This window comes from Medicago sativa, chromosome 3, assembly GCF_051527215.1.
Source record: "Medicago sativa cultivar Bolivia chromosome 3, Bolivia_mono, whole genome shotgun sequence".
Classification (NCBI taxonomy): domain Eukaryota; kingdom Viridiplantae; phylum Streptophyta; class Magnoliopsida; order Fabales; family Fabaceae; genus Medicago; species Medicago sativa.
In genome coordinates this window covers 84,296,555-84,313,670 of record NC_140751.1, presented here as the reverse complement: position 1 = coordinate 84,313,670, position 17,116 = coordinate 84,296,555, and the positions used below count along the sequence as shown (strand labels likewise).

The 17,116-nt window shown below is 32.2% G+C and overlaps 1 protein-coding gene across 1 annotated transcript; it reads right to left on the bottom strand.

The window, feature by feature from the left end:
* Window positions 1–1,488: 1,488 nt before the first annotated feature.
* Window positions 1,489–3,399, bottom strand: LOC146941144 (2-oxoglutarate (2OG) and Fe(II)-dependent oxygenase superfamily protein). Its single transcript, XM_085754927.1, has 3 exons — window positions 3,214–3,399; window positions 2,849–3,075; window positions 1,489–2,377 (listed from the first exon to the last, which is right to left on the bottom strand). Exons 1-3 carry the CDS (start codon window positions 3,313–3,315, stop codon window positions 1,780–1,782), a joined length of 927 nt encoding a protein of 308 aa, XP_085611053.1. The 5' UTR covers window positions 3,316–3,399; the 3' UTR covers window positions 1,489–1,779.
* Between the last annotated feature and the right edge of the window lie 13,717 nt (window positions 3,400–17,116).

The following is a 17,116-nucleotide window of genomic DNA, read 5'->3' as shown; positions in this document are numbered from 1 at the left end:
TAATTAAATCCACAGTATATATTCAGAATTTGTCTGAGTAATTCACTTTAAAGAGCAAATTTAAATATCTCAACTATTAATGAGAAAATCAATGCTTAGATTTTAATAAATCTATCATCTAATTTTTATATACTTGTAACATCAACCATTTTTTTGTCAATTAGTTGAAATCTCTTACATTTCTCTCTTTACTGGGGAGTTCACTTTCAAGGAGTCCAATCTGTATTTTTATGCAGCATTGTCCAGGGTAGAAGGAATTCCACCTTACAGGTTGTGTCAACTGACTTGAATCTTAAAACCCCTACCTAAGCATTTATTATCTTCTTGGAAGGGTTTTATGATTTATTAGTGTTTGGCTATTTGAAGACATCTGTAGTCCTAGAACACATAAGAGGGTGCATCAGAAACTGCATCATTTAAATTGACTAAATCTACCATAATGGGCAGCCTAGTGCACGAGGCTCTCACTAAGTGGGGTCTAGGGTGTACATGTATGCAACTTGCGCCCATGCAAGGGGAGATGCAGTTTCAGGATTGAAACCCATGATCTTGGTCACATGGGAGAGCAGCATTACAGTTGTGTCAACTGTCAAGGTTCGTCCTCTAGTAAATCTAATATAATATTCCTAAAAAAAAAAATACTGGCATTAGTGTGCAGCAGTACCAATGTGATATTAAAGACTATTCCCTCTGGTTTCTAATATAAGTAAAAAAAATCATGTTATGTGGTACAATAAATGAGCAAATATTAACTAAATCTATCATTCCTTCAAAAAAAAAAAAAAAACTAAATCTATCATATTTAATGATAACATTCCTTAAATACCGTTCATTTAATATGAATTTTTTAATAATCCTTTTATTCATGGAACAAGTTTCAATGAAGAGCAATTTGGAGAATGCATTACTTTTCTGATTACTTTAACAAAATGAATTGATATTACTTATTTTTTTAATGGGAATGAGGTAGTTTTTTTTATTTGTTTATATTTAAGGCCGGAGTTGGAAAATTTTAAAAATTAACTACAAGGGACTTGACAGACCCTGCATTCTGTGTACCTCTACTTATTTTTCTGCTTTTGTCTCTCCCCATGACTGCCTCTCAACATTAATCATTCAACTCCCCTTGATTATCTCTGTGTTCTTTACTGATACAAACCTTATTACAGGGGGTTTCCTAATAGAGTGTAGCCTTCAACTAAATATAATAGCAACTATGATGCCCATCTAAAGAAAAAGAGAATGTTGCACTTTGATATTTCCCTGACATTGCTGATAGTCAGTGGTAGTTTCTTGTCCTAAAACTTCTACAACTTGATCATGTTGAAAAATAATGTATTTGCTCCTCGGTAATGGACTTAAAGAGGGTACTTCTCAGAAAATATTCCATGATTAAGATTCAGAAGTTAGATGTATTTATTCCACTTTATGTGAAATGTAACTGAAATGGAACAGGGAAACAAGATACAAGAGGAAGAGAGAAACTCATAAAGGATAACTTCAAAGTAGAATTTATGCAATATTACTATTATACAAAGCAAGCCCAGATGTATGCATACAATCTCCCACCATTACAGTTGAAGATAAAGCAGAGTATTCTAAAATAAAATGGAAATACTAATACTAATGCCCATTATGGTTCCCATTATTAACAGAATGGCAACCATGTGGTATTCTTTGCTACTGTCAACCATGTCTTACAGAACAAAGACCTGCAAACAAAATAAAAAGACGATTTTTTTGTTTTTCCAGATTTATATATGAAAGTAAGTGCTTTTCTCATATGGCTTTAACAGATCTAAACCTTGGTTCCTTGGGGAGGAACTTCTGCTCAGCATAGACAGACATGTAGTCGCCGAAAACGAACTTAGGATAAGTGTCATCAACTTGTTGGTTATCTTTTTCTGCCAATTGTGGTGCAGGACTTATAGTGGCCTTCAGGGGTGGGTTATAGAAGGATGCAATTGATCTCCTGGTACCCTCCGTAGAGGTCAGAACCCTGTGCCAACAACTCTTGTATCTGCCATTGCTCAGGACTTCAATCTGATCACCAGTGTTGATGACAATGGCATTTGGCAAAGGTTGGACATCAAGCCATTCCCCATCTTTGAGCATTTGAAGGCCACCTACCTTGTCATCTTGGAATAGTAGGATGACACCTCCTGCATCTGTATGAGCTCGGAGACCATTCACAAGTTCTGGATGAGGGCAGGGTGGGTAGTGGCTGACCTTGGTGCCAAAGAAAGCATTGTCTCCTTCTCCATCATTCAGTGCCTTCTTGATGTATCCTTTTGGTAATCCCAGATTCTCATCCATCACTTCTGTGAGATTCACTGCCAGTTTCTTTAACTCAGACCGATATTCTGACATGGTTTCCCTGTCATTCATATGAGAAGTCAGTTATACATTCATGTTGAAACTCTACCTATTATGCCATGTCATGTCATGTTATCACTTAGCATGTTTTGAAGTGCTGTTCTCGAATCCTATAAAAGTATATTGGTTTCAACTCTTCAAAACTTTCCAATTTTAGATGTTATTTTGAAATCACCTATTTTAGTAAACAAGAGTAAGAGAACTTAATTATTATTATTATTTTTTGGGTTAAGAAAATGGTAGTATATTAGTTATGTTATTATTTCCTCATTCGCCAGGAAGTTTGAATTCTGATGAGCCACAATATTCTTTAAGTTATACAAGAACAATAATTTCTTTCTGGTGAGTAAGACTATAGCTAGTATAATGTATAACAGAAGAGAGTATGCATGAGATGACAGGTGGTGTTCTTTCTGATATCAATATGCTTGACTAACTTTTACTTGGAAAGAATATTTGATTTCCTTTGTACCTGAAACTTGGTGTATTTTCTGGCCATTCGTTATCATCCAAAAGAGTGATAACATCCTCCCAGTCCACATTCTCCAATTTTTCACTGCTCTTCTTTTCAGCTATATCATTCAGAAGCTTCACTGTTTTGGAGTTTTTGAAATTCTCCTCTCTTTCCAGCTTATAGAACTCAGATGAAACCTTCTTCACCCTTTCAAGAAGTTCCTCCGGAATGCCGTGATTGATCAACTGTAAAGCATAGCATGAGCATTGACATGCATGTTAGTATATGTAATACCAAACCACAAAAATTGCATTCATGTTTTTAAATGATATTATACACACATATTAATTGCCATTATTTGTAAACATAAATGATTTAAGTACCTGGAAGAACCCCCATTCTTCACAGCCATTAGCAATCTGTGCCAAAGTTTTGGCCCTTTCTTCACCATTGAGCTTTGAGAAATCAATGACTGGGACTGCCATTGGATCAGAAAAGTTAAGATAAGAAAAGGAGTATGTAAATGTGAGTGAGAGATGAAGAAGGTTGTTTGAGATTTGTTTTGGGATGGTTTGTAAGAGGTGTAGCTATGGCCTATTTATAAGAAAAACATATCCCACCATATTGGATGTCAACCAATTAATAGTACAAAGTTCCCTTTTAAAGAAAGCAGCCGTTAGAATTAGGTAACGGACGGTAACACATTTGATTAATTAAAATTTTCCAATGTCAATGCTTGCTTTTGAGATTAACTGCTTGTTTGTAGCATACATGTCCACAACACAAAACCTCACTTTTCAGGAGATTACATCTCATTAATTTTCCCATCATTAATTAAATCATTTGATTTGATTTGATTAATCACACAAGCTACTTTGCTTCTCTCGTACATTCTTTTTAGTATTAGTAATTACTAATTAGGAATAATAGATCTTGAATCAGTCACTGTCAACCATTCCCTTGACTTCATCTTCTTTTCTAGTTTCAAAGCCAACCCTAGTCATGTTTTAACCAACTAAACCACTATACTATATATAGCATTATATATTGTGCCTGTATAATGACATGTTTAGATTGACTTATTTGAGTTTATTTATTGACATAATTATTTTTGAGATTTTTTTGTGTAAATCGGGTATCCTCTGCACGCAACTGCGAGACTAATCACTCGAGCATTGTGGAACCCAAATAGACGGCAATAAGAGTTTTAACATTGTTGCATGTACAAGGCCGGATTCGAACCCAGGACCTTGGTTTAGGTAGAAGAGACTCGTGTCATCTCATCTAAGCGCTCTTGGATATAATTATTTTTGAAAGAGTTTATGAAAATAATTTATGACATGTCTATAATATGTTTTAACTTGCTTCCATTAGATATTGATAATAACTTATGAAAACACCTTATAGTTCATATAAAAATAATTTGACTTATTCATTTTTTGTTATAAAAATAACTTATATAATAAGCGTACATGTTATAAGTGTTTAATTAAGTTGTTTATCCTAACGTATGATTTCCTAGTTATCACTAATTGTGTGTGAGATAATTTACTCATTCTTTTGGTATTAATTCACATAATGTATCATTAGCTATCACTAATGATACTATTATTAGTTAATCCTTTTTGTAGACTTTGAAAATGACCATTTAGCGTATAGTTAAAATCTCTGCCGACTGTTTATCTAAATCATAGGTTGACTGCCCTACATTGCTTTGTAACTACTATAAAAAACTTTCACACATGATATACAACTTCTTTTTACACTCACAATTTCCAATAACAAATACCGTTAATACACAGATTTCTACCCATAGTTTTCGGTTTAAGGAAGACATGGTCAAGCCTTCAATATATAATAACACAATAATTTACCTCTAATTTAATAATAACATTGTCAACTTCTCCTTTTGACATTCTAATATTTTTAATGTTTTCTATTTCTATGCCTAACATGGCAACATCACATTCATACAATTTTAATTTAGTTTCCCATTTGCGGTGGTAACTCATCTATTTGCTATTCAAATCAAGTAGCATTATTTTTCTTAATGAGTAATACTAATTAAATGAATTATTGGTCTTTGATTTGATTCCAAATGTCTGAATGTTAGGATACATCACTGAGAAAACAGGTGACATTAGCGTCTGATTAAGGACTTAAGTTTTACAATCTTAACTCATAAATTGCTGTACTTATAGTACTTCAATTCAAAGCCATCTCTAAATGGTTGAGATTGAGATTGCATTACTGGCATGGCTTTTGTATACAAAACATATGGGGCCACTATTCAGGCCGTATGGCATGTATTATACCATAATCCAAACATAGCATTATTGTATCAAGACAAATAACTTTTTAGTGCCAGCACTCAAATTATGATCTCAAACTTCAATCATTCAACTTATTTTATGGGTGAAAGTCAGTAGGATTCTTTATTTCCCCTTTATTTTAAAATATATGGAGATGATTTAAGTTGATCGAAATATTTGAAAAAATTGCATAAAAAATAACCAAAAAGTATAACAAATATATCTTTTTGATACAATGAAAATCAAAACCTAATTTTTCTATTCATGTATCATCCATTTGTAGGAATGCTAATAGAAACAATAGTCAACACAAGATCGTCCATGAGATTTTTAGTGTCTTGTAGAAAATAAAAAATATGCTTTGCCAATCATTTGAATATCATTTCTTTTACAATTGTTTGGTTGTAAAAAAATTAATTACTAATTTGTTTATTATATCAGGAAAGAAACTAAAAAATATTATTTACTATTTTTTTTTTTGATAAAATTATTTAGTATATTTTATGACGTAGTAGATCACAACATGTTTGAATTTTAACTTTCAACTATATATATACTATTTACATGACTTTCTAAAAGTGTGTGTGAAAGTCCTCGTGAGCTTAGCTCGAGTTGGTATGGACAATGCATAAAATATGCAAGGTTTGAGTTCGAACCCGGCCATCACAAAAAAAAAAAAAAACGTGTATGTGACAAACCAAATAGTTGAGCTTAAGTGATTAATGACTTTTACCAAGGACGAATCTTTGGGAGAACCCAAGTTCAATTTTTAGATGGAACAATTCTTGGTCCTTTATCTCACGACCGAACTCCGGATTACCGAGTCCACTTCCTGCGAGTACCGGAAGGTTATCGTCAAAAAAAATAAAAAAAATAAACGTGTATATGTGACAATGATTTAATAGTTAAATATTTTCGATTGTCTTAATATTTTTTGAGAACTTTGTAGAAGGAGAAAATATACAATGTAAATATGTTGTACATTTTAGGAAAAAAAAACTTTAGCTTTATTACAAGAATATTTCGCAACAATGCAACATCACCAAAGTATCAAAGCAACTTAGTTGCCTTCACAGAATTAGAATAGACACATGACAATTTAGATTGCAAAGGTGACATAAGGTTTAATGTGTTTGAAGAATCGTGTTAGAGGGTCGGAAAAAGGAAGAGAAGTTGATTAGAAAGAAAATTTAATTGTATTGAATACTCTCAGCCCTAGGATGAGAGATCAAAAGGAGTCCCACTTTTTTGTATGTTGAAGTTTAAGGGTAATTGGGGTCTATAATTTTTTGAACCTAGAATTTGGCCTAAAATTTTAAATATTTGTCTCCGTTTTTTTTTGACAGAAAATATTTGTCTCCGTTGAACTTAAACATACACATTTTTTTAACCATATAGAAGATCTTCAAATATCGTTCGATTTATTCGAAGAGAATAGTTCAATAGGTTGAATTAATATACCAGAACAAATTATGTCTTTTTTTTTTTTTTGAGGGAGATTCAAATTATGTCTTCTAACATAAGATATTAGCAACTAACATTTACATTTCCTCTTAAAAAAACTATCATTTACATTTGGTGAGTTTTGTCAATTTTGTACCTCCAAGAGGATGTACCCACCATTGATTTAAATCATAACAAAAACTTTTGCCATTGTTTTTTAGCCAAAATCAGAAGAGTAATTTTATGGATTTTTTTTTTGGTGGTGAGAGTAATTTTATGGATTCCAGCAACTGATTAACATAACATAATTTTTTTACAAATAAATAGTCTTAAACCTTTTTTTACCCGTAAATATATTAACTTTACCATTAGGTGTTTTGAAAGTTCTTATATTTCAATGAAAAGATCATAAATGAAGTTGAAAAACAAATGGCAATACTCTTACATTTCTATAACACGTGGAATTGAAAGAGCAGATTATTTAACAATTATACATGCAAATCTATAAAAAAATATACCAGTCCATCTAAGCCATTTTAAAAAAAAGTTTCATTGTTCTGATTTAAATGTCGTTTTACAAATTTAAAATGTTTTATTTTTTATTATACCTATAACTATTTATTAGTCCCTCTTTTTCAAATTCTAGTAATTTCACATTCTCATACTATTGATAAATAAATGACGCAAATAATACATGGATCTTTGAAAAATGATTCAAGACTCTTATCATTTTTAGTAAAAAATAAATTTCATAATGATAAAAAGTGAAGAATAGATATAATATTTTACTTAAATTTATTTAAAAATAATAAAGTTTACTTTTAGACCGGATCTATATATATATTAAATATCTTTGTTAATAAAACATAATTTTGTAAAGTAATTCATAGATTTTATATAATCAACAAAATTAAATATGATTCTTAACTGGTACGTGGAAAGGAGTATACCATTAATGGTTAAAGCGTATTGTATTGTGAAAAGAAAGAGGGAGTAAATGAAATGAAGCCTGGTCTAAAGGTGTTCCAGAAGAGTTTACCCCATTGATATTATTCTTTTTTATAATATAAAATTTACGTGAGTTGGGTCTTTAGGTTTCATCAGGGTAGTCTTTAAGGTTTAAAGATGTCCTTATGTTAGTAGTGAGAGTAGAACTCATGTTCTTGTGGATATGATTTCAACTTTTTACCAATTGAACCAATCTTCGTTAATTATCATCGATGTTTTCAACTGATCATTTATACTTGCTTTGTTTGATCCATCTTTTCCGTTGATTATTACTAGTATTATAGAAATAATAACTCTTAATTGTCAAAAAGAATAACTACTTGCTTAATTAGCCACTTGCAATCGGGGACGGACCTACGTTAAGCACTATGAGTGCCGAGGCCCTCACTATTTTTTCAAAAAAAAAAAAAAAAATTCTTTCTAATAATAACACTTATTATATATACTATGTTAATCCTCTATAATACTATTGTAGTTTATAAGGATAGTCCTTATTTTGAAAACTTTTTGCAAAAAAAATGTATTTTTAGTCCTCCAAAATAGTCACTATAAAATTCGAATAAGGACTAAAAGTTGATAATTTTTTACAGAGACTAAACTTGAAAGCTCATAATTTTATAGGGATTAAAAACATATTTAACGCTAAACTAAAAGCAAAATATATCTCAATTCTCAAATTGCAAACCCCATTCGAGATAAAACATGGCAACTACAACTAATGAAATAGTTATTTGTTATGAGTATTTACAAGAATTGGATGTCAAATTGGCAATTACAACTAATGCTTGAGTATGAAAGGTCGTAGAGAACAATTATGATGTATATTTATATTAGAATATGAATAATCAACTATGGTTAGTTGATAGGTAAACTAGAGTTAGTAGCTTGGTTAAGAGTTAGTTAGAGTTAGTTACATAACTAAACTCTATATATAGGAACACTCATGTATCATTTCTATCATCTTTTATCAATTCTATTGATTCTCCTATGAGTCTCTATGGTTACCTTCCTCATGAATATCGTTACGCTCTCTTCCTTGCCGATCACTATGACCTTTATCCCTGGGAATCCATGATTCGTGACATGGTATCGGAGCGATACCCTAGGGATGAAGATGATGATGCTTCGCTTCCGCTTCCGACATTGATGAAGATGAAGATTCTGTTGATGCGCATTACGCTCCCGCAATTCGGGAACCTTCGGCTTCTCATGATTGCATCCGATTCGGTAGTTTCGATTCTCCTATCATTTCGGTTTCTACTCCTTCAATCGAACCAAAATTCGATGGATTTTCCGTCAAGATTGGTGAGATTTCTTGCGTTCTTGTTACTTCTTGCAACGACATCATCGATGATGATGATTATGTGTTAGTTGTGCATGAAGATGATGAGAAATTGCACGTTCTTGAACCTGAATTGAAGAATCGCCGCTCGATTTCGTTGTTTCGAAGCATCGGAAGACTTCGTCATACACTGCTACGAGTGAGATTGAGGAGCGTTGTTTACGGCGCGCCGCCTTGAGGCCTTTTGCCTCGTGGTTGTTCGTCGGAAAACGGCTGAACAACTTGTTTTCACCGTCAACAATCGGCTTCGCGTTTTCGAACTACATGACGAATCAATCGTCGTTTTCGATCCCGACGGAAGATTTGGTTTGTGTTCCTTGTTCTTCGTTTCCAAAACACTCCAACAAATTCGATTCCGCTTGTGGTGGATACCTTGGGATCGAGGGAGGCATATGTGGATTCCGGTTAAATCTCTTCCTTTCATTCTCTTGATTTCCCAAATTTCCGGGATCCATGAAATTCGTTGAATCTTAGTAAGAAAAGTGTGTTCTTGGAATTACTTTCGTAGTTGTGTTTCAAATTCATTTTCGATCACCATAGCATACGTTGCGGATTGCAATCGAATTCTTTCGGAACTTCGTTTTGCATAAGTTGTTTTCGATTCGAAGTTTGCTTATATCTCGAAGCGGGTTTGCGGTTTTGGTCCATAAGCTACAAGAAGATTTGAAGACCGAAGCGCTTATGTCTCGAAGCGGGTTTGGGACTTTGGTTCGAAAACTGTTTTGGTCGAAGCTACTTTGGTTCGAAGCGAAGCCGTACTCGGACTTTTCTCGGAAGCTGTTTTTCATTCGAAGCGAAGGTTTGTTCGAGACGGGTCGTACTCGGAAGCTGTACTCGGACCTTTTCGAAGCTAGTTGTTCATTCGAAGCACCTTTGGCATCGGTGTCTTCGTAAACTACCTTCTTCCAATAACAAGTTCACCTACCGTTTGTGACCATCACACTTTCAATTTTCTTGTTGAAGATGGTTATGCCTATTGTGTTGTTGCCAAAGAATCTATTAGCAAGCAGATCTCCATTGCTTTCCTTGAACGTGTCAAAGCCGACTTTAAGAAAATATATGGTGGTGGAAAAGCGGATACGGCTATTGCCAAAAGTCCGAACAAGGAATTTGGACCGATTATGAAAGAGCACATGAAGTATATCATTGATCATGCCGAAGAGATTGAAAAGCTATTAAAAGTGAAGGCTCAAGTTTCGAAGTTAAAAGCATCATGTTAGAAAATATAGACAAGGCTATTGCTAGAGGAGAAAATTTAACTGTTCTTTCGGACAAGACTGAGACATTGCGCGCACAAGCTCAAGATTTCGGAAAGCAAGGAACACAATATAGTAAATAAATTGTAATTTTCATTGTATTTTAAACTCAAATTGGTGAGTTTTCCCACTTTGAGTTTGAGGGGGACTATTAGAATATGAATAATCAACTATGGTTAGTTGATAGGTAAACTAGAGTTAGTAGCTTGGTTAAGAGTTAGTTACATAACTAAACTCTATATATAGGAACACTCATGTATCATTTCTATCATCTTTTATCAATTCTATTGATTCTCCTATGAGTCTCTATGGTTACCTTCCTCATGAATATCGTTACGCTCTCTTCCTTGCCGATCACTATGACCTTTATCCCTGGGAATCCATGATTCGTGACAATTTATGCGTTTAAAAATAAAATATTATATATATAAATATTTTCTTTTCTTTTTCTTTTTCTTTTTCTTTTTCTTTTTGCCTCAACAAATTTATATTTTTGTGGCCTACACTACTATAAATTCCTGGGTCCGTCATCGCTTGCAATAATTTATTTGTAGCTACAAATATTGGAAATCCGGCGAAGTTAATTAATGAGAAAATCCAGGAGCTTTGTTAGAACTAGTTATGTGAGTCGACACTAGAGAGACAAAGATTGGAATTCTGCAACCGTTAGAGCCATAACTGAACTCTAGTCTCGACCTATATATTCTAGTATTATATTTTACTATATCACAAATTAAAGTAACAACACTCTTCCCTCCATTTATTATTTTAAAAAAGACACTCTTCCCTCCGAATGTCCCAAATGCATGCATGTGATCGTAACATATGGGTTTGATTATCGAAGGTCAACTCAACTCAAGGCAAAAACTGATGTGTAAGGAAAAGTTCAAGTATAATCAATAAAATAGTTCAATACTTAAATATTTCTCATTTTTTTAAAAAAAAATCATGGTCATCAACTTGTCTTTCTATGAAAGTGATTTGTTTGATATTAAACACAATTGGGACCCCAATTCAATAACGGATTATGGTTGATCTTTTTAGGGCTAAATTTTCTTTTTAAGGGTGGTATCTATTTCATTTCAATCTCAATAAACATCGAAATACAAGTAGAAATATGATTGAAAACTCGTGAGCAAGACTATGATCAAGATGTCCTAAAAGGGTTATGAGCGACTCTATTGATCGGTCTATTTATAAATACAATATTACTATGTTGAAAAGGAAGAGAAGTTATTTTTGCATTCCAAAATAAAAGCTCTTTTTAATTTCATTCATTTAACTATGGTTAATGTCAGCCACCATCATTTGTTAATCCTACTCAAAGATGACATTAAGTAGGTTTTTATCGTTTTAACAACAAAATCAAACTTTATTATAAGAGAATGAGAGAAGTACAATGAGTACCAACATGTTAAAAACCATGATCTAAACTATATTAAAATATTAAATAGTCCATAAAATATATGCTTTCTATCAATTTAGTCTTTAAAGAATGCAAATTTGGATTAACTTAGTGGTCAAGTCTATGGTACACAAAGGACGTATGTCATGCACCATGCACATGGTTGTTTCTACCATTGAATTAATAAATCTCACAATTAAATTAAATAAAATATGATGAGATTTAATGATTCAATGGTGAAAAATAAACTTGTGCATGATGCAATACTATTTTGCTTGTGCATATTAGACAAAGCCCAATTCAGTCCCTAATATGTTAATAGTGAAGAGTAAGTTGACAAATTTATATACTTTAGTTACCGCTTGTTATACTCCATCTATATATTTTAGGGACTAGGTGAAAAGTTATACTTTAGAGATTAAATTATGGTTTTTTCTACCGATAGATTGTTTCCGAGAGTGCCTAAAAAGGACATAGTTTTACACCTATGTACCAAAACACTTGTATGATAGAAGTTAAACAAAGCTTGGGCAAAAGAACGATACTCCTTTATTCAAAATATAAATAAGAAAGTAGAAAATTTCAAAACAAATATAAAACAGAAATGTAGAAAACTCAATACATCATTCTTTTTGTTTTCACAAATGTTCTTGTTGTGCTCAGTCCCACTCCCAGATCAAAGCTCACCCGTGTGAAGCACTTAATCTTGAACTCTCCATTGATTTAACATACATATGTTACTTCTGACTATGACTACTTTAGGATAAAGGAATATAACTCTCATTTTTCAAAGTTTTGTTAAGATACGGATAGAATGGGGTCAAAATTCTGCTTCTTTTTAACCTTAAGAAAATTATGAGTTTAATATTGGTAAAGGGTTTAGATTTTGACTATGATCTTTTTTGCAAGGGTGAAGAAAAAAACTAGGTAATTAATTAAGAGGGGTTTTGTTTTATTTTGGCGAAGGATGTTTGATTTGGAGAGGCTCATTTCAAAGTATTATTTCCCAGGTTATTTCTCCCTTATAAGCAAATGACCCTATGACGTGAGTGACTCAAATGACTGACTGATGTGTTACAAATATAAATACCTATGTTGAATTTCATTATGTGAAAATGGGTCCTACATGGTGGAATTGTATGATTTCACTCAAATAAGAAAGTGACCGTTATCCCGAGTTCAACTCATTAATCGATAAAAATAATGCATAATATATGTAGAGGTTGAAGTTTGAACCTCAAACATCCTAATTTTTTTTTCCTATTTATTCAACTTAAAAGTGAATTTTTAACTACTAGACTATTTGAAGAAAAAAACGAGTGAACATTGAAATAAAAAGGTGCGACCGGGTGTTCTTAACTGTTACTCTTTGTCCATTTGTAAAATCTAATAGTAATTAAATAAAACAACAGGGATGGGAAACTAATTAATATATAGTTAGCAAAAATATATTATATATAAATTCCAAAAGAAAATATACAAAAATGCAGTGTCAGGCACTATTCATGGAATGAAGTTGTCCAATACATTCCCCCGGGACAGTACTATGATATTATGAGCAAGACGTGGGGGTGATGGTGTCTAGGGACAAGTAATTATTTCAGTTTTTCTTTTTCTTTTTCTTTTTTGATAAATGATTATTTCAGTTTATATTCATGCATGATGCATCCATTTCATGCAAACTACTTTAAAAATACTGTTCTATTTGTGATAGCAGAGGAAGTGAATATAACACATGGTGCTGAGTAATGGTGTCTCTCACAAGGCACCAACGATGATTAGGATGACAAACAATTGGTCTAGGGTGCCTGAATATACACATAGATTTACTTTATGAATATCTTAATAATTAATTAATTTACTTTATAGTTTACTGTTCAGTTCTTCCATCAAATATATATAGAAAATAGAGAAATGATATTCTAACAACCATTTTGTGACAACCTATGTGACAACTTTATCTCTCATACTCACATTATCTTTTTACTTTCTTTCTCTATTGCTTTGATTTCCGTGTCACTATCTACTTTTCCTTTGAAAATTGGTGGTTGTCACAAAGTCGTTGATTTTTAGTTGTTAGAATATCATTGCTCTAGAAAATATTATCTTATCTTCATAATATGTATGTCTTACTTTTATTGGTGATTGATGTCTTTCAATTTGTTTATATAAACAATTTAACGTTAAGGTGGCAAAGTGGTTGCCTGGTCGGTGTCACCTACCTTTATTGCAGGGAGATGATGATTATATATACTAATGATTTTGTTACTACTTGTCATTTTATTAGTTGATAAACTAGTAACTTCTTAACTGAACATATGTTTTGGTATATGCTCATCGGAAATCTAAGTTGAATTCATCTTCATATCTTCAAATTAATTAAATATTGTTGAGGGTAGTCAAGTCAATGGCTTTATTTATGGTGTTAGATGAATAATATGTATGGGATGGGATGGAATGGGATGGGATGGGATGGGGTTCATATACTTAATAGGGTTGATAGGATGTCAAAGCTATGAAGTATAGACACTCACACAGATATATGATTAGATATAGATACCGACACATCGATAATAATTTGAGAAGAGGACATAATTTAATGTATTTATATGTGTTGGTCTTGTGTCGATGTTGGACACCAATGTGTGTCCAACATCGATAATAATTTAAGAAGATGACATAATTCTATGTATTTATGTCGGTGTTGGATACCTACGTATGTCCGATACCGAACACGTCTAATCCGAAAAATGTCATGTTTTATAGTGTCGAAGTCTCTTGATAACTTAGACATTTGCTTAATGTTGCTCCTTGTCTAGTACCATAGGCATAATCTCGCTTGATGGAGGAAATCAATAGAGTTTTTGGTTGAAATTTGATGTCAAAGTTTTTTGGTCGTCTTGATCATTTATCAATTGTTGCTCTTGATGCTCTGAGACTCTCCATCACAATTATACTCACAAAAATTGGGTTAATTGATATCTAAGATAGAGCTAAAATGTAAGATGTCAAATAAATATTAAATCCAAAAGAAGCCTCTTAATTAGTCCTATGTTGAGAGAATATATTTTTACTGCAACCCATTGTCATTATTTTTTGTAGATCCGCATCCGGGGGCTTCGTGACCGAGTTGTTTTATCAACCCTATGATATTTTGAAGTAACTTTGTAAAAAAATAAAGGATTTTGTTATCAAATGCCTATGAGATACCGTTTAAAGAGTCCATCCGGAGTACTCGTTAGCATTTCGCAAAAATAAAACTTATTTAATTGGATTTTTTTAAACGTATAAAATTGTTATAAAAATTCCTTTAAAAAAAGTTTGGGCATGTGGGTCAGTTTTAGCTCATAGTCATAGCACTTTAAAAATTGCTCTTTAAGCTTCCGAAATTGCTCTCACGCACCCAAAATAACCTTCAATACTACAGTTAAGGTAATATTAAGGCAATTTTGGGGGATATTAAAGTAATTTTCATATGCATGAGAACAATTTCATAAGTTTAAGGAGCAATTTTCTAGGATTTTTTTGATGTTATGGCCCCAAACATGTGAGTTGAGACTAAATCTTTGCATAAATTGACAGTTATATTAATATATAGTTTTTTAATAGAAAGCTATACTAATAAGTTAAAATGTAGAAAATTGACCAAATTAAAATTAAGGATTAGGAACAAGTTACGGTCAAGTGTAAGACGTTCCAATTCATGTCATCCTACTCACATCTAAATGTTATTTGTTTGTTACGAGACTTTTTACAAATAAAATATTCCAGTTGAAAGTCATATTTATTTAGTTAGTGATCTTGTATTAAACTGTTATATTATAACTAGGGTCATGTTTGAATTTGGTTGCATAATAAACTACTAAAAATAGACAACGGATCCTCTCAATTTCATAAAAAAATAGAAAGTTTCATTACAATACTTACAATGGTATGTTTAATTTGACATTAAACAACAAAAAGCGATCCAATGGTATGTTGAATGCATGTTGAAACCTGTCTTTGGAGGAGAGAGACGATGAACCAATTCAACACAATTGAATCTCGCCATCCGATGCCACGTGGCGAAGCCTCATTTGGCCAAACGCGCGCGTGTCTCACACGCGCCGACGGCAGCGCGTGAGCTGCAGACCGGATGAGAGAGAAACCGCTTTATGGATAACGAGTTGCCACGTGTTCAATTCGATTGGCCGTCCGATTTTTATCATTTTAATTATTAAACCTCAATTATTTCGGTGGAAATTAATTTAAAAAAATTACCAAAATTCATGATTTTTTTTTCTCTATAAATAGAGACTTGGTTCATTTGATTTGGACACGAGAAAAAAAAAACCAATTTTTTCACTACCTTTATCTTTCTATTAGCAAACTAAGTGAAGTTTTAACCTTATTTCTAGATGGATTCCAATAATAATCAATTCAACAACCAAAATTATTCTAATTACCCATTTAACTATGAAAATTCCAACAATTATCAAAAATACTAAAAAATAAATAGTTAATTGTATTATTTTAATTTAATTATAATCGATAATTATATGTAATTATAAAAATAAAAATTAAATAAGAATAAGAAATAAAAAGTGGTGGGGTAGAGTGTTGAATGAAAAACCATTGGAGATGGTAAAAGTTGAATGAGTGTTGAATAAGAGAGAAAATGATGTGGAGTGTTGGGAATTGAAAAAGTGGATGTTGAATGGTGTTTAATGGGAAAACCATTGGAGATGATTACGTGATTCATAGGCATAAAGTTTTGGTAATTAGACTTTTCATTTCTTTTGAGAAATTGAGAGGATCCTAGCTCATAAAAGTATCTGGATTTTTAATTTTGACTTTTAGTCATAATAATTTTGTTTTTGAGAGAACCTTTATTTATAATTAATCATCACATTCTAATATGGAAAATGCTAAATTTTTTGAAAGAGTGTCCTGATAAAATCACGGAAAAAAATGATTGGCTAATTAGGAAAATGCTAGATATCAAGAATGGATTTTCTTGATGAATTCAAGAATGACATGGCGGAATAATCACCCTTAGATTTCAATCTTATTTATTAACGTTTCATAAAAAAAAATACATAACACCCACCACCCCATGATTTCCGGCCATTTGAGATTTTATTGGCTAACATTAATTTCGGGACAATTTCTTGATAAAATCTTTCTTGATATATAGCATTGCTCGGCTAATTAATAACAATCTTTCGTATTTCCGCTGGTCGAAGATTAAAGTAGTCGACATTAACACATAATAACGCATGTCATGATGTTTACGGGAACAAACACTTCGCTATATATAGCAGTGTTGTTATAATATTATTAAATTTGATATTATATGTTGTACCAAAAAAACAAAATTTGATACTATATGTAAGTCAATTTAATTATATAATTGTTTGATATAATATCAAATTTGTTAGGGTCTAGAAGAATTTATCTAACCGTCATCGTGAGTTTAACTTAGTTGATTGGTACATTACATTGTATATTGATGACTAAGGTTTGAAATTCGGACACTTC